The 21261-nt window shown below is 46.0% G+C and overlaps 1 protein-coding gene across 1 annotated transcript in view; it reads left to right on the top strand.

The window, feature by feature from the left end:
• Positions 1–2846: 2846 nt before the first annotated feature.
• REEP5 (receptor accessory protein 5) overlaps positions 2847–21261 on the top strand; it is a 37922-nt gene continuing 19507 nt past the window's right edge. Inside the window, exons 1-2 of the mRNA XM_044264154.1 lie at positions 2847–3049; positions 3748–3841. Coding sequence (XP_044120089.1) covers positions 2932–3049; positions 3748–3841 — 212 coding nt within the window. The 5' untranslated portion in view covers positions 2847–2931. The remainder of the gene's footprint in view (positions 3050–3747; positions 3842–21261) is intronic.

Consider the following 21261-nt stretch of genomic DNA (forward strand, 5'->3'; position numbering starts at 1 on the left):
AAAGTTTACTGAATAGGCTGCAAAGGTGCTGTGGGCAAGACAGCAAAGGAAAGACTGTCTGCTATGAGGTGGTGGTGAGGGGCTATAGTTATAGGGCAGGTTAAGGGAATATGGGAACCTATGGAATTTTCTCTTTTTTGGTAATCTTAGGAACTGTGCCTGGTTAGGGCCTATGTTTTAATGAGCCTGTTTGCATCAGTTCACTGTGGTCTGTGAGCCCTTTGGTCACTGTGGAAACTTCGGCCTTGCTCAAGCTACCGCTGCTCAAGCCTGTTGCCCCAAAGTGGCCTCTACACTTGCCATTTGCAACAACACAAATGGACCTAGAGAGCATAATGTTCAGTGAATTAAGCCAGTCAGAGAAAGACAAATACTGTATGAATTCACTCAGATGTGGAATTTAAGAAATAAAACAAATCAGCAAAGGGAAAAAACCAGACTCCTAACTGTAGGGAACAAACTGATGGTGACCAGAGGGGAAGTGGGTACAGAACAGGCAATGAGGATTAAAGAGTGCACTTTTCTTCTCCTCCTCCCCCTCCCCCTTCTCCCCCTTCCTCCCCCCTCCTCCTCTCCCTCCTCCCCCTCCTCTTCTTTTCTTCTTCTTTTTCAGATTGATTGATTGATCTGAAAGAGAGAGAGAGCATGAGCAAGGGTGGGGAGCCGCAGACGCAGGGGCAGAGGAAGAGGGAGAAGAAGACTCCCGCTGACCAGGGAGCCCAATGCAGGTGGATCCCAGGCTCCAGAGATCATGACCTGAGCTGGAGGCAGACGCTTAACTAAGCCACCAATGCACCCCAAGAGTGCCTGTACCTCGACAAGCACTGAGTCATCCAACCGTTGAATCACTACATTGTACACCTGAAACTAATATAACACTGTATGTTAACTATACTAGAATTACAATAAATGAATAAAACAACATCATTTTTAAAAATACGTTTTTTAAAAAAATCCGAACATACAGAACGTCACACATCATAAGTTCTACAGAGCAAAACAAAGCAAGACGGGCCAGAGAACATTGGGGATTACAATTCAGAATCGGAGAAGGCCCCACTGAGATGTCATTTGGGCAAAGACCTGAAAAGTGTGAGGAGAGAGTTAAGCAGTTACCTGGAGCTTTTCAGATACAGGAAGGTTCCACCATAGCAGTACTATTGACATTGAGGGCTGGACAGCCTTGTGGGAGGGCTGTCCTGTACATTGCAGGGTTCTTTAGCAGCTTCCCTACCACTACCTACTGGATGCTAGCAGCAACCGCTTCTCATTGTGACCATCTGTTTGAGGACCAAAGATGTCTCCAGACATTGTCCTATGTCCTGTATGGGTCAAAATCCCTCCTGGTTGGGAACCCTGGAGATAGAAGGAGGATGAAAGGCCAGAGGCAGGAATGCATTCAGCTTGTTTGGGGCACAGCAAGGAGGCAGGCTGTAGATGAAATTGGAAGACAGAGGGATAAACCACATCACCTCTGACCAATGGAAAGCTACTGGACGGTGCGGAGCACATGGTTCAGAGCGAAATCCACAGCTTGACCCACATTTTAAAAAGATCCAACTAACTGGCTGACACATTGAGAATTGACTGTAGGTGGAAAGACAGAAATGCACTGGGAGGCTATCACAATCATCTCATTAATTTTTTATTTGGTTTCATTTGTTCACTGCTGAGAAAACGGAGCTGAGACTCTAGGGAAGAAAAGAGAAAGAATTAGCATAAAAGGGAAAAGTTAGGAGTGGGCAAGGTAGGTGGTTTTTTTTTTTTTTTTTTTTTTTTCTGGCTGAAGCGGAAGGCAGTGCTGCAGAGCTAGGCCAGTTTGAAAGAGCAGAGCAGAGGGGTTGTGCGGGACAAAGAGGAAGCGCCGGGGCCCAGCTGGTGTGCGGGGGGTGGGGGGGCGGTGACGGCTTTAACGGAGGTACGGGAGCCCTAGTCTGTAAGGAACCCGACGCTTCGAAGCTTAAGCAATGAGGCGAACTCTACGCCCGTTGTGTAGATCATAGGAGTCACAAAGGTAATAATTTCAAAAGGAGTTTCCTTAAATAGTGTGGTGGGAGATAACCACAGCCAAGGTTTAAGTAGAGGAAGACGTTCTCACGGCAGCAAAGGGAGGCCCTGCCCGAAGTGTTGGATTTCCTCCTTCCGGGTAATTTTGCTGTAGGCAAGGACGAACTAGTCTCCGCCAGGGCGGGGGGTCGGGGAGGGCGGGTGGAAACGTTTCCAGGATATCAGGTCTCAATCAAATGCAACTCCACCACAGAAAGGTTTCAGCAGTGCAGCGCTTTCCCGGAACCCGTGTACCCTCCGCGGAGGGTCTGCGGAAGTCTCTTCAAGGGTCTTCGCACCAAGACTATGGGGGCAAAGCTATGCGGAGTTCCAGCAACGAGGGGGAAAGCAGGTCTCCGACGAAGAGTTCTTTCGCGGTTGGTCGTACATTTCCGTTGCTAAACTTCAATGCCTTGGCAGGGTCAGCACAGCGGTACAGACCCGTTCAAACCAGTCTCACTATGTGGCGGGTGGGAGCAATAGGGGCGCCCGCCTCCCCCTTACCACCTGCTTTTGCACCAGCGCGATCTGCGCGAGGCGCTCACAGGAGTCATCGCTCGTCTCTACCTTCGGCCGAATTAGGCCGCTAGACGCGGGGTACGGTCCCCCCGCCGTGAGCCGCTGCAGCTCCCGCCCCCCCTCTGACGTGGGGGAGGCGCAGGACCCGCCCCCGGCCGGGTGTGGTGCCCGCGGCGGGGCGGGGCTGGGCGGGGCGGGGCGAGGCGGGGAGGGGGTGCCCGCTCTAGGAGGGGGACGCGTCAACAGGCGCTGGTCCTGCCCGCCTCCCGCCCCGCCCCGCCGGTCTCCCGCCCCAGCCCCAGTCACCCGGCTCTGCGGCCACCCCGCACTAGGAGCAGCCCGGGCGGCGGCGCGAAGGTTTTCGCCATGTCTGCGGCCATGAGACAGAGGTTCGACCGGTTTCTGCAGGAGAAGAACTGCATGACCGACCTTTTGGCCAAGCTCGAGGCCAAGACCGGCGTGAACCGGAGATACATCGCGCTCGGTGGGTGCGCGGTCGCCGCGGGTGGCCGGGCCCCGGGAGCAGCCGCGGCACCAGCTGCTGGGGAAGCGAGCGGGAAGGGGGTTCGGAGGAGAGGGTGTGTGTGACAGATGGGGGCGAGGGCATCCTCGGGACCGATCTGGCCGTTCCGGCAGGCCGGGGGGGCCGGAGACACCGCGGGGGCGCCAGGACCGGGGCGGGGGCGGGGGGGACGGCGGGTGTTCGGGGCGCGGGGAGGACCGGCGCTGACGTGTCTGTCCCGGCGGCCGAGCGCCCAGTCCCAGGGGCCGCGCGCGGGCTTGGCGCCGAGTGGTGGGGGCGTCTTGCGGGCGGGCGCGCGGGCATGGTCCCGCCAGGCTCTCGGCGGAGCTCTGCGCCGAGCAGGGTGTCCCCCGGGACGCGAGGGGTCGCGGGCGGGCAGGGGAGTCGGGGCCTCTCCAAATCCTCTGTGGATCGCGGTTCCCTAGGCCGGTGAGCTGCACGGCGGGAGACCCCTGCGGGAGGGGGGCAGTGGGAACGGCGCGAAGGTAGGGGCTGTCCCCAGGCGGACTGTGAAGCCGGGGAAAGGCCCGGGCCCAGCCTTACGGTGGTTTTGTTTTTCTCGATCGCCCGCACTAGGCCGAGCCTCGCAGTGTGGGCGGGGGCTGTCCGGCTTAACGCCTCCTGTGCCAGGGGACCCATTTCTCTTCTCGTGTCTCCAGGTGTCATCGGGCTGGTGGCTTTATACCTGGTGTTCGGTTATGGAGCCTCTCTTCTCTGCAACTTGATAGGATTTGGCTACCCAGCTTACGTCTCGTAAGTGGCTCCCCCTGCAATCCTCCCTACCTCCCCTTTCCTCCCTATCCCCCAACCAGGGCTGTCCTAGTTAGTACACATCCCCATTTTCCTGCGAGAGCGGTCAGTGCACAGAAGGTAGAAGGTGCTTAAGGACACACATTTTAGAGCCTTAACTTGATGCCCCATCTCCTGATGACTAGCTGAAATGCTTATTTCATCGGGTTATGCTGGCTGGGCGGGTCCCTTGTAATACATGCGCGCCGATGGAAAGTGCTACAACGAAGTCGTCCTGCCTTTACTGCTAGGGAGCTCTCAGCTGGGTACAGAGAGATGATCCTTTCTCCTTAATAATTACATTAATGTGTATTTCACTTTATACTTATATGTCTGAGAGTAAAACCCCATCAAATGAGACTTCCCCTAATTCAGAATTACCGTTAATTCAGAACCTGGGGAGAATTTTGCCTTCTTGAGTTTGAAAAGACTAGCCACTTACTAAAGGCAAATGGAGAACACTTACCCTAGTGTATAAACAAAAACAATCTTTAAAAAAAAAGATTTTGGGGCGCCTGGGTGGCTCAGTGGGTTAAGCCGCTGCCTTCAGCTCAGGTCATGATCTCAGGGTCCTGGGATCGAGTCCCGCATCGGGCTCTCTGCTCAGCGGGGAGCCTGCTTCCCTCTCTCTCTCTGCCTGCCTCTCCATCTACTTGTGATTTCTCTCTGTCAAATAAATAAATAAAATCTTAAAAAAAAAAATATTTTATTTATTTGAGAGAGAGAAAAGTAGAGATAGCACCAGAAAGCGCGAGTGGGGAGGAGAGGGGGGAGAAGGCTCCCTACAGGGAGCCCAGTGGACTAGGGGCTCCATCCAAGGGCCCAGGATCATGACCTGAGCCCAAGGCAGATGCTTAACCGACTGAGCCACCTGGTGCCCCCAAAAAGAACCTTGTAAGATCCATCCCTAATGGGACACGGGGGGGTGGGGGGGGAGGCTCAGTTGGTTAAACATCTGCCTTGGGCTCAGGTCATGATCCCAGGGTCTTGGGATGGAGTCCCAGATCAGGCTCCTTGCTCAGCGAGGAGCCTGCTTCTTTCTCTGCTTGCCTCTACCTCTGCCTGCTGCTCCCCCTGCTTTTGCTCTCTCTGACAAATAAATAAAATCTTCCAAAAAAAAAAAAAAAAAGCATCCCTAATATAGCTCCTTGGTTATATAAATGACTCATTTATGTAATTAAACTTAAAAATGAATCTTAGCAGATTAGGATCTGAATTTTTTCCTATTTGAGGTTTTCACTCTACAGTATTTATTTTGAAAATATTCTACAATTTCATGTTTTCGTTCATTCACATCAGAATTTTTGCCACATATAAATTGTTCTAGTCTGTAGCTCTACCCAAGAAAGCTGGTGGGTCTTACTTTCATTGAATTGGTCTCTGCAAATTTTCTCACCCATAAAGGAGGAAGAACTTTTCAGCTGGGAGGCTAACACACAGATAACCCATGTATTACATCCTGTGTCTATTACAGAACAAGCTAGAATTTAGTATTTGGCCAGAAAGGAGGAAACAATGTAGACGTGAGTTCTGATTTGAGCAGTTATTATTGAAGTTATTGTATTCTCCTAGTGCAGAATCAATTGGAATCACTCCATAAAGTCTGACAACGTTAGGCTCCTACTTGTTTATGAGTTTGGAGTTCTTGTCTTCATGTTGAGAAAAGCATTTACCGTCTTCCAGCATTACTTGTTTAAGTACCATCCAGGTTACATGGGTATACCAAAGAAGGGCAAACCAGGAAAACTGGTTTGGCTTTCAGGTCACTGCAAAAGGGGCAGGAAGAATGGTTTTTCATAAAATGTAATTGACTGATAATACAGTGTGTATGGAAAGTTTGGAGGCAACACAAATTCAAAGTGGCTTGTGTGACGCGTCTCTGCTCTCAGACAAAATAACATAAAAGTACATTCCTTTACTTTTCTTCTGATTGTTAGTCCGCTTGCAAGAGTTCCTTTAATAAAAATTTAGGAAAAAAAGAGCTTGAAGCATGATTGAGGTTCGTGGTTTAGAGGTTGTTGATCCCATTTTTAACAAATCCGGGGTTGCACTTGAGTAACTGCCTTGCTGCTTGAGTAATTTTGAACCAAAAGGAATATGGATATTTGGAAATACTGAGCAGCATAAAACCCTTTTTCATGTCAGTACCGTTTGGCACATAACCCTGTTGAGAAACATAACCTTCTCTGTTAGTGTGATGAGGTCATTGGTGTGGGCTTTCTCGTCAAGTAAAAGTCTGTTCCTAGGTGGGGTATGTAGATCCAGGTGTGGGCGGAAGCTGATGTGACTACAGGCAGAACTCCGGTATGTTTCTTCTTGACCTGAAGTGGATTAATCCTAGCAGGAATCTCTTTTTCAGTCCAATTTTAAAGCAAGTCAGTTTCAGTTTTTTTTTCTTTTTAATCACTTTTTTGTAGTCATTCTTTCATTCTCTGCATAGTCAACTGAGTAGTATTGGCTCTTTTTACTTCCAGGAAGCTAAATGCTCCTGTCTATTGCTCAGAATTCTGTGAGATGCTAGAGAGGTTCATATTTCTAAGTGGGTTAGGTACATGGGTTTTACCTGTTTTAGAATTATTCCATTCACCAAGTATGTTACTTTCTTTTCTAGTTGAATATTCTGAGGCAAAGGGACATTTATAGTATGCCATACTAGGAGCCGGAAAAGTGCTAAAAATCTAATAAAGGGAATTTAACGATTGCAGCAAAAATTCAGGAAATGATGAGTATCTCTAGAGTGGTATTTATTCACAGGATGCTTCCTTTTGATAGGCCCAACTCTTTCACCTTTAAATTAAAGAGAACATTTTATGACCATACGGGAATTAAGTGAAGGTTGCTCTCTGTGGCATTTGGACTTCTCCCTAAAACAGTGGTTCTCAGCCTTGGATGCCCATCGGAGTTACTTGAAGGAGCTTTCAAAAATCCTAACGCTTGGGCCCTACCTCCAGAGATTCTAGTGTAACTGGTATGGGGTGCAGCCTGGGCTTGGGGGGGGGGTCCTAGGCTCCTTGATCTTTTACAGCCTGTAAAGGAGTCCAGTGTCAACCCGTGTTTTGGGCCCCCGATGTGGAGCGGCAGCAGGAACCGGTGCTTGTTAACACTCGATGGGCTGCAAGGGAGGGGAAAATGGCCTGCTGACCCTGGGACCCTACCTGACCTCTGCTGTGTCAAGGTGACATGGGACTGTGAGCACGGTGTAAAGCAAACAGACCCCCAGTGAGTAACGTTGAGGCAGTCAGCGTCAGACATTCGTCTGATCAAGTTTGTTCATTGCTTAACCGGTGTCATTGTGTGATTGTCAGAAAGTCATTGAAAATGGTATCGTTAGTGGCACATGAGTCCATTTTACTTAAAATGTGACCTGTGATCCCCTTCTTTTTAATCGTTCTCTTGTATCTTACAATTCTCCCTGTGCTTCCCAGCCAGAGCTCTTCTAAAGAGTGCGGGTTCCTCTGTTTAGCAAGAATCGAATCCAGCCACACTCCAGGCCCAGTGGTAGCAGCCCAGTAGCTGCTCTGGGGACTGGGTGGACATGCTATTCGTTCTCTGTGAGGGCGCAGTCTGCCAAGGTAGACCGCGGTGAGTAGTCCATGCTGACCGAGGGTAGGAGGTAAGCTGTGAAGAAAATAGGGAGCTGGGGTAGGGAATAGCAGGAAACCCCCCCCCCCCATACACATATTTCTCTGAGAGTCTGTTTGACTTCAGGCTTGCGAAAGTGCCAGGTGAGCCAAGAGCAAAGCCTGGCGGAGGTGCCACAGGTGCCAGGAGCTGGGCATTGGAAGCCTGGAGAGAGGTGAGGGAACCCAAGAGCCGTGCAGGTGCCATGACCCAGGGCCCGTGGCCAGAGGGTCGGGGCGCATTGATTCCAGGTGGTTGAAGGGAGTTTGCAGGTTTTCTGATTGTCTTGGATGGTTTTCAAATAGAAATAGGGAGTAACATGATATGATGTAGATCTTAAGGTCATTGTGGCTGCAGTGACCCTGGAAGGGAGTGGCCATCCTGCCCAACTCTTGCCGGTCTCAGCCTTTCTCAGCATCTGCTCTGGTTCCTGCTAGTTCCTCTCGTCTTCGTCCGTGTCCGGAAGGCCCACACCACATAATGGGCAGCACGGGGCTTAGAGGCCGCAGGGCACAGAAGTCAAGTTTGGAAACGCTCCCATGGCTTCCTGGCTTGGCTTAGGTCTCACTCCTGGGAAAACTGTGGGTGGGACCCCAGGGTACTGGCTTCGGGTCAGGGGTGGAGTGTTGGAACGCAGACGGCTGGAGGCCTGGCCTCCACTCATGGAGGGGCAGTTAGGGCCTTAAGAGGCCCCCGTTCCTACTGGTTACTCTTGTTTTCTGGTACACCATGTCCCTTCGGGAGCAGGGCCTTTGATCTTCTCTTCTACGATTCCAGACTTTTTAGCCACCATGCACAGGCAACTTGAAATCGAATTCCAGCCTTCTCATTGTCAAGAGCTGTTGACAGAATTGTTGTCATCTCTTGACTTCTTTGCTCTGTTCCTGGGAGGAGAAGGCAGGCCACTGCTCTGTGTGAGCCTCTGTTACTGAAGTAGGCCTACCCCCATGCCACCCCATTGTTTTGCCGAGGTGTAATTCTAGCCTTTGTAAAGTCCAGTTCAGTGTTTGGTATGTTCGTAAAGTTGTGCGTGTATCATCACTATCTCATTCCAACACATTTCCATCACTTCCCAAAAGAAACTGGATCCATTAGCAGTCACTCCCTATTTGTCCTATGCCCCAGTCTCCAGAAACCACTTACTACTTTCTGTCTCTATGGATTGGGCCTATTCTGGACATTTCATAACCTGGGGATCCTATAACATGGGGCCTTTTTTTCCTGGTGCAGCCCTGCTTCCAGGAGCATTGCACAAATCAGAGTCTTTCCAAGAGACGTCCCTGGAGCACGTGCTGTGTGTGCCCTCCTATACTGAGTCCATTGCCAGAGACCTGAGACAGCCCCTACTGGGGTCCTCGAGTGGGTGCCAGTCTTGGCCCTGCTTCTTTGGTCAAATGAAAGTATGAGGGCAAGTCTGATGACTTTATTTTCTAATTTTATTTTTGCCCCACAGAGGAAGAAAAGGAGGAAAGTTTGCTTTTTATCCCATTAGTGACTTTTTAAAAATTCTACAAAAATATCTATTAGTTTTTCTTTTTATTTCAACATTTTTTTTTTTTTTTAAATTTCAACATTTTCATAAAGATTAGGCTACCACCTTCCTGGGACTGTCAGAGCTGGGCCATAGAGATCAAGCATATAATCTAATTCCTTTAGTTTTCAAATGGTCCAGGTACAGAGAGGTAGAGTGTGTGTCCCAAGGTCACCCAGAGAGGCCAGACGTGGTCTGGAACTCTCAGTTACTACACAGGAACGCGATGGTGCAGTTAGGCATATTTTATTACCAGGCTCTGAAAGATTAACTAGGAGTCCAGCATTTTGGTGACTAGATTCAGTCTAATGTTTGGCAGCACTTTTGCAATCTCATGGCCACACGAGTGATGTGTCATTTTATCTTCGGGTCCTTCCTTGCCAACCCATTTTAAACTGTGCCACCGAGACAGAGGAGGTGATTGCTTTTAGCAGATTGCATGGCTGAATACCTATGCGGCCCTGCAATTAATAGACACTTATATACCCTAGTTCAGTGCTTTACAAATGTGGCTCGTGTAATCCTCATGGCACCCCGATGGCATAAGCCCTATGATTGCTCCCATTTTACAGATGAGGAAACAGAGGAAGGAGTAACTTGATTGGGATGGGAAAATGTCTTTAAACCCAGGGAGCCTGGCTGCCTTGCTTGGTAGAGCATAAGACTCTTCACCTTGGAGGTTATGAGTTCAAGCCCCAGACTGGTATTAGAGCTTACTTTTAAAACAAGTAAATATGGACACCTGGGTGGCTCAGTCAGGTCCTGGGATCGAGCCCTGTCCCGGGCACCCTGCTCAGCATGGAGTCTGCATTTTTCTCTCCCTCTTCCCTCCCTCTGTGATCTCTCTCTTTCTCGCTCTCAAGTAAATAAAAATTAAAATAAAATAAATACATAAACCAATCAAACAACACAGGGGCTCTGGTTCCAAAGTCCATGTTTCTAACTGGACTGCTGCACTTTTTTCCTTGTGGCTCTTCGGCTGTCTTGGATACAAGCCATACCCAGAGATGAAGGATGAACTGTTGATGTGAACTTTTTCGTTTCTTGATCTGACCCTGTCAGTACATTGTCTTTATGCGGTGTTTTTTTTTTTTTTTTTAAAGATTTTATTTATTTATTTGACAGAGAGAAATCACAAGTAGGCAGAGAGGCAGGTAGAGAGAGAGAGGAGGAAGCAGGCTCCCTGCTGAGCAGAGAGCCCGATGCGGGACTCGATCCCAGGACCCTGAGATCATGACCAGAGCCGAAGGCAGCGGCTTAACCCACTGAGCCACTCAGGCGCCCCTATGCGGTGGATTTTTTTCTCTCAAGTAGAGCACTGCCCTCCCAAATCATATACCTGTATACACACACACACACACACACACACACACACACAGGCATTTGCAGTGTTTTGTGAACGTGAGTTAGAACGTATTACTAACAGGTTCTGTCGCTTGTTACCTAGCGTTGATTTACAAGAGCACCTACATGACTAGCTGTTTGCAGGGACCTGCTGTTTGCCCAGTGCAAGCCCTTCCCAGGAGGGCACCTGGAACTGGATTTCCTGGGGCAGTGCAGCCTTGCCTTTAGTTTTGTAGCAGGGGGCAAAGAATCTCAAGGAGAGGATGTTTGGGGATGATGCCTGTGAGGTCAGATTGGAAAGGGGACACTGAGGGGGAAAATTGGGAAGAGACACTGTCAGGTGACTACAAGAACTGTACTACAACTATCCCCAAGTAAAAGCACCAGCATTTTCTTAGTTAATGATTCACAGCAGACAAAGTGCGGGAGCCTAGGTTACAAAGGACTGGAATCTCCTCATTTAAAATCTGCAGTGGCAGACTCCTAAATGGAGGTTTGGGACCCAAAGGAGACTTTGGAGAATGTGGTCCTGGTGTGACCGGCATTTCAGCACCACTTTGTTTTGAAAAAGCTGGTCATCTGAAGCAAAGTCTCAAATGGGGTTGGAGGGTGTGGATTTGTGGTTCTCAGACTCATTAGGAAGGGGCGTGTTTGTTTGTGCCTGTGCACGTGTGTGTGTGTGTGTGTGTGTGTGTGTTTCCAGAACTTGTAATTCTGTTTTTTTATCCTTTTTTTAATGGATGCGAATTTGGAAGTGGATACATTTTCTACCAAGCTGCTTGTGTTCCTGTTTCACTAGCTTTTCCAGACTCTACTGCTGGGAGCCCTGGGCTGGCCTGCTTAGGCACCCAGGGGCACAGCTCACGCTGACATCTCTGGGTGGTGGGCAGCGTGTGCAGTGTTCTGGGCGACTGCACTTGGGTCAGGAAGGGGTATCCTGTAAATTTTGCCTTGAGCATCGTGAAATCTTAGACATTTAACCATTTTACGTTTGTCGCCTTTTTATTGCGTGCGTTTTCACTTAGTCTCACTGCTAATATTGCTGAACTATTTTAAGATGGAGTTGTAGAGAAAACTAGAAAAAGTGATAAAATGTCCTTGTAATAGCATGTCACTATTTTTGTAGGTAATTAGAGCCGGCATTTGGGTTAGTTTCTTCTCCCCCCGCCCTTGCCTGTGCCATAGAGAAAAGAAAGGCTTAAGGAGCAAGTAAGACGAAGGATTTAAATGATTTACTCATGATCTACTTTCTGGGCTCTAAAGCAGATGTGGGGAGAGATCCTTTTCTTAATTCTCTGTTCTAGAATGTTCCCTGTGAATTTTAATGATTTTTTTTTTCTTTCCTGTGTATGAGAGCCCTACAGATGTAGTTTATCTGTCCTTCTGCCCCATCTTGGAGTTCTTCTCTTCTTCAGGACTGACTTGAAACGAGTATTCCTCATCTCCTACAGTATTTCCAACAACTCGAGATACATATGGGAGATTTTAAGGTGTCTTGTGGCTGTTGAACGGCATTACCAATGAATTAGTGTTGAGAAACAAGGAGTTAATACAAAAGTTGAGAAACCTTTTCAAAGATGGTCATTCAGTGGCTTTTTGTAGCAGCTGAAGTAGGAGCGGGGGCCTGTAGAAACCTCTTCGGACGGTCGTCTGTCGCTTGCACACTCTCCTGGTTCCTGGGAGCAGAGCTTATCGGCCGGTCTCAGTCACACAGCCACTATATATAGCCTGCAGCTTCTGGTAGTCAGACCAGGTGATCTGGGGAAGGGATCACTTACGCGTCAGAGGTAACTCCAGGCTGCCCTGTGCCTATCTTGATGTGGCCTTCTCCTGTCTGAGAAACGTCGGGTTAGATTGTTCTTGTCCAGGTTGGGAGGGTACTTGAGCTGATGTTCAACTTGATCATTCTGTATCTGACACGGATACTGTATTTACACAACCATCAAGTTTTATAGACAGACATTGTTCTGGTGGAATCCTCATCTGCTGTGTTACTGCTTCAGACATACATTTTTTTTTTATTAAACTATTAAACTTTAAGGCATTCAGTTTTGATTTATAAACAGTTACAGGTACCTGGGTGACTCTGTCGGTTAAGCACCTGACTCTTGATCTCAGCTCAGGTATTAATCTCAGGACCATGGATTTGAGTCCCGTGGTGGGCTCCACTCTGGGTGTGAAGCCTCTTAAAAAAATTTTTTTTTCAGCTAGTTTAGGTCCCAGAGATGAAGCTGCTGGGGTGAGTGCCGCCTTTTATAGATTTGGGAACTACTGAACCTGGATCATGGCTCTGCTGGGGCAAAGCCAGTGTAGGTAGAGGGACGTCCGAGTTCTCTGGCCTGCACACTTCAACATTCCTCATGTTTTATATTTGACTGTGACTGAATTTTCCATTTTGCATTAAAAAACCAAATGGTAGACAGTTGGTAAAAAAAAAAAAAAAAGGTCATCATAATTAAACTTCAAAATGTTTGACTACAAAATGTTGGCTTTTGTTTTAATATTTGGTCTCCATTAGAGATGTTTCATAGACTCATCTTAAAATGTATTTGCCTGTGAATTTAGCTTATGTATTTCACTAAGTCAGGCGCTTTTGTATATTAAACAGTATATTAAAGAGTAAAGGAGCATGGTATTTTTTTCACTGTTCTTGTATAGTCACCTTAGAAGATACACTATGTATCTTTCTAAGTGTTTTCTATGTATTTAGGAGGCGTATCCAGCTAGTTCTCTTATATCTTTTTTCCTTTCTTTTCTTCTTTTTTTTTTTTTTGAATGGGTAGAAGGGCTGGGCACGATATAAATGGTAAGTAAGCAAATGGCTTTTACTGTGCAGGATCCTCTCTGTTGCTTTGAGAGGACAGCTGCTCTGCGGTGGAAAACAAGGGGAACTCTGTGTGCCCATTGCTTCTTACCTTCTTTTTTTCCATGAAGAAGAAAAATCTTCTCTTTATCAGCATGGAAACAAACTAGTGTTTATGTCTTAAAATATGTCATTCCCCCCCCCTTGTAATTTGATGCACTGTATTAGTCAAGATTCACGATGGCATTCTCCTAAACCCATAAAGGTTTTAATAAAGTATAGGAGAACCATTTTGGGCTCCCAGGAGTCCCTACATCTCGCTCTTCGATACATACGGCGGAAGTAGTCCCATGTGTAGCGGGTGCTGGGGGTGGTCATGCTATGTGTCTGCTCTGTCAGAGAAAGGATTGTAAACATTATGGTCTGTAGTCTTGAGATTCATGCTTCAGACAGTCTGCCTTGAATTCTGGAATATTTGCTATTAAATAAGATCTACCACATTCAAAATAAAGCACATGGATTCCCGGCAGATTTCTTTCTGTTCTTTACCAACGGAGTGTCTCAAAGCTGTTTATTGTTACAGGGTTTTTAATTTTTTTATTTTTTTTATTTTTAAAGATTTTTAATTTATTTATTTGACAGAGAGAGATCACAAGCAGATGGAGAGGCAGGCAGAGAGAGAGATAGAGGGAAGCAGGCTCCCTGCTGAGCAGAGAGCCCGATGCGGGACTCGATCCCAGGACCCTGAGATCATGACCGGAGCCGAAGGCAGCGGCTTAACCCACTGAGCCACCCAGGCGCCCCTACAGGGTTTTTTATTAATTGTTTTTTTTTTTCCTTGATTCACTGTTTGGTAATAGAATTGACTCATTAAAATTAAAATTCTGTGGGTGGATACAGCCGGTTTTAGTAGTAAAGCCAGTGCTTTGAAGAAATGTATTACTTAATTTTATGTTATTTGTCTAATTTGAATTGTAGCGACCAAGTTCTGCACGAATCACAAACACTACAGGTGGTTCGTACCTGGCTTTCTTTGGTGTGAGTCATCAGAAGCGTATGTGTGTATGGATCTGCTAGTTCTAGCTCTCTTAACCCTTGGGCAGATAGCTTAACTTTGATAAAACCCAATTTTCTTATACGTAATAGGGGTGGATAGTATACGTCAACCGCTTAGCACAGAATCTATCAATCAGTACATGCTTAATTAAGGGTGGTTACTTTTATTAACCTACAGAGAAGAAAACTGACTTGGTCATGGTTGTGATTATCTCTAGGTCATTGCGCTTTTAAATGATTCAGGGAAAACCTCCTTAGTGTTTTCTTTGATTAATTTCTTCCACTTAGATTTTTTTGGTTCCTTGTCTTATTTTTTCTTATATCTATATTAGCAGCTTAAGACATTATTATTCCAAGAGCATTAGAGGACAGTAGAATTTTATTCTTCCAGGCTATGAGGATGTGGTTCTAATGGTTCTCTTCTGTTATGATGTGGTGTATATATGTTCCTAAGCACTGGGTATAATTTTAACAATTTGTAAATACTAAATCCCATTTTTTTTTAACTTTGTTTTGTTTCTATTAAGATTTCCAGTTCCCCATAACTCTGCCTCCACAGCCCTCCTTCATAGGACCCTTCCTGAAGCACACATGTGCTCCTTAAATTAGGAGTGGAACTGTTTTTGACTGTGGACTTTTGGTCTTTGAGAACCACTATTTTGGCCCGAGGGCTTCCTTACAGTGTCAGAAGAAGCAATGTCAGTGCTCAGTATATGCTCGTATCTGAAGGCATCTGGCGCGGATTTGCTGTGGTGGGTTACTACACGGGCAGGGGATATCCTACGTTCTCTGAGGAATGACTCGGTTTGTGAGGGAGAGAATACCAGTGGCTCAAGACCATCTCTGCACAGCCTTCATTTTCTCTCCACATGCTGTCCTTCAGCCACGTTCCCTCCTGCCCTTTTAGAAAACAGCACTAAAGGTATAAACAAACAGATGGGCCCCGTCGTTGGAGGCAGCCAGTACCTGTCCCTGGAGTCCAGTGGTCTGGCCAGTGAGTTCTATGCTTATCCATACCCATCCAGTACTGAAGAATTTAGGCCCGAAAAATGTTCTCACCAGTGTCCGAATTTGTTCCCATTGACCTGCAAATGGGATTTGGGGATTCAGCTCTTTACTCTCTGTAGCATTTGGGATTTGGAGAGTGAGGTATAATTAAAATCCGTGGTAATTCTCTAATCTCCTCTTAGCCTTATTAACAATGTTAACCCTCTACCAACTGTACTTAGCCAGAAGGACTGGAATGTTCTTATCACTCGCTTTTCCTTTTAGTCTTTTGCCTCCCTATAATGATAATAAATTGTTACCACATTGTAAGTACTTATCTGTTAAGGTAATATTTAACGAAAGCTTACTCGATTCAGGGCCTTGATTCTAAGTGCTTTACATGTATTAATTTAATCTTCATGAAAGTTTATCATTCCTGCTTGAGAAATGAGGACACTAAGGCCCAGAATAACTTGGCTCAAGGTCATGTGCCTAGTAAGTGGTAGAACCAGATTACAAGGTGAAAGCTGAGGGTGGTGAAATGATGCAAAGCCAGATGAGCATTGGGAAGAAAGGAAGGAAAAAGCCTGGCTGTTCCACAGTAATTAATAATTTTTTTGATACTGCTTTGTTTAAATAGAAAATTAGAATGAGTCCATTCCATGTGATGGGCTGTCGGACTCTCCTTTCTCTTTCTGTGTTTACGTGTGTATTGAAAGCCTTTTAATGCTCTGAAACACAGCAGTGTGTGTCCTATCATTGTTTAAGAAGTTTGTGGGCGCCTGGGTGCCTCAGTGGGTTAAGCCGCTGCCTTCGGCTCAGGTCATGATCTCAGGGTCCTGGGATCGAGTCCCGCATCGGGCTCTCTGCTCAGCGGGGAGCCTGCTTCCTCCTCTCTCTCTCTGCCTGCCTCTGCCTACTTGTGATCTCTGTCAAATAAATAAATAAAATCTTTAAAAAAAAAAAAAAAAAGAAGTTTGTTAGAGACCCAGGAGCTGTTTCCTCAGGAGAGACATTAAATGAGTGTGCCTGATGTTCACTTCAGTGTTTAACAAAGCTCTAGAGAGAGAGTTAGTCTCATAGGAGGAAGTAGTTGTAGAAAGTCTGGTGTTCATTTTTTATTCCCCACGTGGAAAACTTTTTCCTTCCTCTTGTTATAAAAAATAGTATAGGCTCATTACAAAAAGACCTCAAAATGAAATTCTGCAATCCTAATGCCCAGGATTAACTTTACCCAATTTGAAGTATGTATTTCTGGACACCATTCTTGGTCTGTAAACACACACAGATATATATCTGCCTTTCTTTTTTTTTTCCAAACACAAAGTTAGTAATCTACATTCAGCCCAGTATCTTGTACATCTTTCTCTGTTAATGTCCTTTTTAAAGGCTTCAGAATATTTCATTGTGTGAATATAACAACATGTATTTATGCAGTTTCATAAGGACATAAGGACAATTTCATGCTGTCCTTAAAAACTGTGTAGACACATGCTTCTATAATCTTTTCTTTTTATAGATTTATTTATTTGACAGAGAGAGAGAGGTCCAGGCAGGGGGAGAAGGAGAATCAGGCTCCCCACTGAGCAGGGAGCCGGATGTGGGACTCGATCCCAGGACTTGTGGATCATGATTTGAGCTCAACACACTCAACTGACTGAGTCACCCTGGCACCCCTATAATATTTTATTTTCAGTTGAAATTCATTTGAACTTCATATTTTGGTCTATAAAATATAGAATAGGAACAATTTATCTGTAAGACAGCTACCAACTCAACATTCAACAGTTTCTAATTCTGCTGTGTGAATTTTTAGAACCGCAAGCCACTCCCATAGGTGGTATTGACGGTCACCTTCAGCACCCGAGCTGTGTCTCTGCTGCTTACCTGGGCCTCATTTCATTTTTGCCACCTGCTCCAAGTAGGCCACACCCTGCTCCGGGAATAGGGTAGGGGTGGACGAGAGAGAGAGAGCAGAGAGTCCACAGCACTGAGCCCAAGTGGCCAGGCATTGGATCAGTAGTAAGAATATGGCAGTAAAAGTCCACACAGAGGGGCGCCTGGGTGGCTCAGTGGGTTAAGCCGCTGCCTTCGGCTCAGGTCATGATCTCAGGGTCCTGGGATCGAGTCCCGCATCGGGCTCTTTGCTCAGCAGGGAGCCTGCTTCCCTTCCTCTCTCTCTGCCTGCCTCTCTGCCTACTTGTCATCTCTCTCTGTCAAATAAATAAATAAAATCTTTAAAAAAAAAAAAAGTCCACACAGAGCAGTCTAAGACCAGACCTGTCTGTCCTTTATGAATGTGTCCCCCAAGGAGTCATTCTGAAACCGGGTTCAGTGTCCGTGGTGCAGCTAATATACCTCACTGTGGGCAAGGGAAATTAGAGAGTATCTGAGCCAGTGACCCAGGCCCATGGGGGGGAGTGGTTGGAATTGCTGCCAGCTTCTTTTGAGATCGTTCCAGAGCTCCTACAGGGTTTAGCTAGGAATTGAAAAGCCCTGGGGAGGTCAGTATTCTAGCCAAACAAATACAGTACTTCTAGATTGGTTCTTGAAATTTTAGCAAGAGTTTTGGTTAGGAGATGGTTCTGTTTTGAATTCCTTTACATATTTGAGAATGTTCAGGTGAGCATTCTAGATCATCTTAGAATGACTCATCCTAATTGTAGCAGAGACGTGATTCAGTTTGCCTTTCCTGTCTAACTTTTCTCCTCTTTTGGCCTCCCATTCATACCCTTCGGCTACAGCCGATTGGACCCAAGTCCATCACTTGGATTTTCTTTCCTAGAAAGGACGGGGAGGTGGTGCCGAGACTGAACTTTGAACTGGCTGTTCTGAAACTTGGCTTAGCCTTAGGATCCGCTCCCAGCTGTCTTCAAGTTTATACCTGTGCCCTACCCACCACCACCTGAAGGCTAGGTCTGAAAAGGACCTAGGTCTGTATGTGTTTGATTAGTTCTCCAGGTGGAGGTGGATCATCATCTAAGTTTGAGACACAGTGGACTGGGGCACTAACTCAGAATACTGTCCTTTTCGCTTCTAACTGCCCTCCCTGCCCCTCTCACCTCTGCCTGGCTTCTACCTAGGTAAGCAAGATGGACAGTGGAATGATTCTGCAAGGATCTGGACCTTGAGACTGATGTTTCCTTTTGTTTGTCTTCTGTGACCCAGTCCGCCCTTTCTGAGCCTTGGTTTTCTTCAGCGGAAGACTAGATCATTGTGGTCCCTTCCAAAAGGAAGGCTGTGAACTCTTTTTGTATTTATATTAATGCAACAAATATGATTAAGTAACTACTTGGTACCAGACATTTTGCCGAGTGTTACACTGCCTGGTGGTGAGTTGTTCTAACTAGGAAAACAGCCTGGAATAGTGTGAAATAAGCACAAGCTTTGTTGGAGTTAATTTTGGGTATAAATCCAATCTCTGCTACTTGTTTTTTCCTTCCTTCTTCCTTCTTTCCTTCCTTCCTTCCTTTTCAGGTAAGCTGTCCACCCAGCATGGGTCTTGAACTCATGACCTGGAGATCAAGAGTTGCTGGCTCTCCCTGAGCCACCTAGGCACCCCAATCTCTGCTACTTTGTAGCTTCGAGCCCTGCACATGTTATTTTTCTTCCCTGAGCCTCAATCTTTCCCTCAAAAGTGAGAGTAACGATACCTATTTCATAGGAGGAACCTGGGTGGCTCAGTCAGTTAAGCAACTGCCTTAGGCTCAGGTCATGATCTTGGAGTCCCAGGATCAAGTCCTGCATCGGGCTCCCTACGTGGTGGGGAGTCTGGTTCTCCCTCTGACACACTCCCCTCTCATACTTGCTCTCTCCCTCTCTCTCAAATAAATAAATAAAAGTCTTTTAAAAAAATACCTATTTCAGGGGCGCCTGGGTGGTTCAGTGGGTTAAGCCGCTGCCTTCGGCTCGGGTCATGATCTCAGGGTCCTGGGATCGAGTCCCGCATCGGGCTCTCTGCTCAGCAGGGAGCCTGCTTCCCTCTCTCTCTGCCTGCCTCTCCATCTACTTGTGATTTCTCTCTGTCAAATAAATAAATAAAATCTAAAAAAAAAATACCTATTTCATAGGGCTCTTATAAAAGTTAAATAATTAATTAGGTAAAATTTAACCAAGGATGTGAAAAACCTGTATTCTGAAAACTGTGAGACATTGATGAAGAGGACACAAATGGAAAGACATACCACGCTCATGGATTGGAAGAACTAATACTGTTAAAATGTCCATACTACTCAGAGCAGTCTACAGATTCAGTATAATCCCTATCAGAACACCAGTAGCACTTTTTACAGGACTAGAACAAATAACCCTAACATTTTTATGGAGTCACAAAAGACCCTGAATAGCAAATGCAATCTCAAGAAAGAACAAAGCTGCAGGTATCACAGTCCCAGATTCAAGGTCTGTTACAAAGCTGTAGTAGAACAATATGGTGCTGCTGCAAAGACACATAGATCAATGGTACAGCAGAGAAAGCCCAGAAATAAACTCATGCTTACATGGTCAATTCATCTATGACAAAGGAGGCAAGAATATGAAGTGGGGAAAAGATAGTTTTATAGGTAAATGATGTTGGGGAAAAACATGATTAGGTTCCTACCTCTCCCAGTCTACAGCTGTGCCATGTTGACCAAAATGGAAATGACTTAAAGGCATAGAGCCCTGCCTAAGAGTTCTTGGGTCCCCGTGCTGCCTGAGAAGCTGCTACATCATTATTCTGATACACTGAGTTGAAATGTGATAGTGTGTATATGAGGCAGGAGAGTGCATTGCTGAGTAATCAATCACCTGAGTCCACTCACCTGGACGAGGAAGTCTATAAGTAAATAGCATTCAGAAAATGGCAGTTGTTTTGTTTTTTTAAAGATTTAAAGATTTTATTTATTTATTTATTTGAGATAGAGACAGAGCACTAACAGAGCTACAGATGGGAGAAGCAGATTCCCTGCTGAGCGGGGAGCCTGACGTGGGGCTCGATCCCAGGACCCCAGGATCGGGACCTGAGCTGAAGGCAGACACTGAACTGAGCTACCTAGGAACCCTTAAGCTGAAGAGGTTTTTAATAGAATTTCTCATATGATTGAAGCATTTAATTATTGTTTTAATTTAAAATAGCACAAGGTTCATTTCTAAAAATGTCTACATGTCATAACATCATCATTTAGTCACAACAAGAAAGAAGGAACAAGAAATTGTCTATAGGTGTGGAACCCGAGACTCAAAAAGATGAAGCTCCCCAGTCTAGTTAGTTCTCTCCCCAGAGAAGAGCTTACAACTGCCATTTTCTGGTGGTGCCTGGGTGGCTCAGTGGGTTAAGCATCTGTCTTCAGGTTGGGCTCATGGTTCTGGGGTCAAACCCTGATGCACTCATAGATTGGGCTCCCTGCTTAGCCTGGAGTCTGCTTCTCCCTCACCCTCTCCCTCTGCCCCTCCTCCCACTCACACATACTCTTTCTCAAATAAAATAAATAAATAAAATCTTTAAAAAAATCTTTAGCTTAATAAGACCCTTGGTCCTGTCTTCTTTCATCTGCCTTGGTTTTCCACAGAGTCCTGGTCAGCCTGTGTGTTCAGTTTCGAGCTCTTTTCTTCCTACTTTCCAGTGTTACTACGTAGTGTTCCAAGTGTATTAACAAGGAAGCTTTTGAATCCATAGTGTCCATAAGTTAGAGGACTAACCTTTTCTTTTTCTTTTTTATTCCTTGAAGCACTGAACTTGAACTGTTTGGGTGGCTTTTCTTTTTGAATCTGTGGATCTTGACTAACCTCTTAAAAATAATGACACGAGTGGAATTGAAAATACCAGAATGTTTCCATGGAATATTTATTTTAGTTCATGTGTATGTGTGGCTGTGTTTGTTGACTGGATCACGTTTGGTTACTTAGTCATGGATCGTTTTTGTTTCTCAGACCGGGACCAGAAGTGAATTATACCTCCGCATCCCCTCTGCGGGGTGTGATGTATAAGAAAAAAATCTTTATCAACATAATAACTTAAGAGATCCACTTAAATAGAAATGGGGAGGAAAATGACCTTACATG

This window comes from Neovison vison, chromosome 1, assembly GCF_020171115.1.
Source record: "Neovison vison isolate M4711 chromosome 1, ASM_NN_V1, whole genome shotgun sequence".
NCBI lineage: Eukaryota > Metazoa > Chordata > Mammalia > Carnivora > Mustelidae > Neogale > Neogale vison.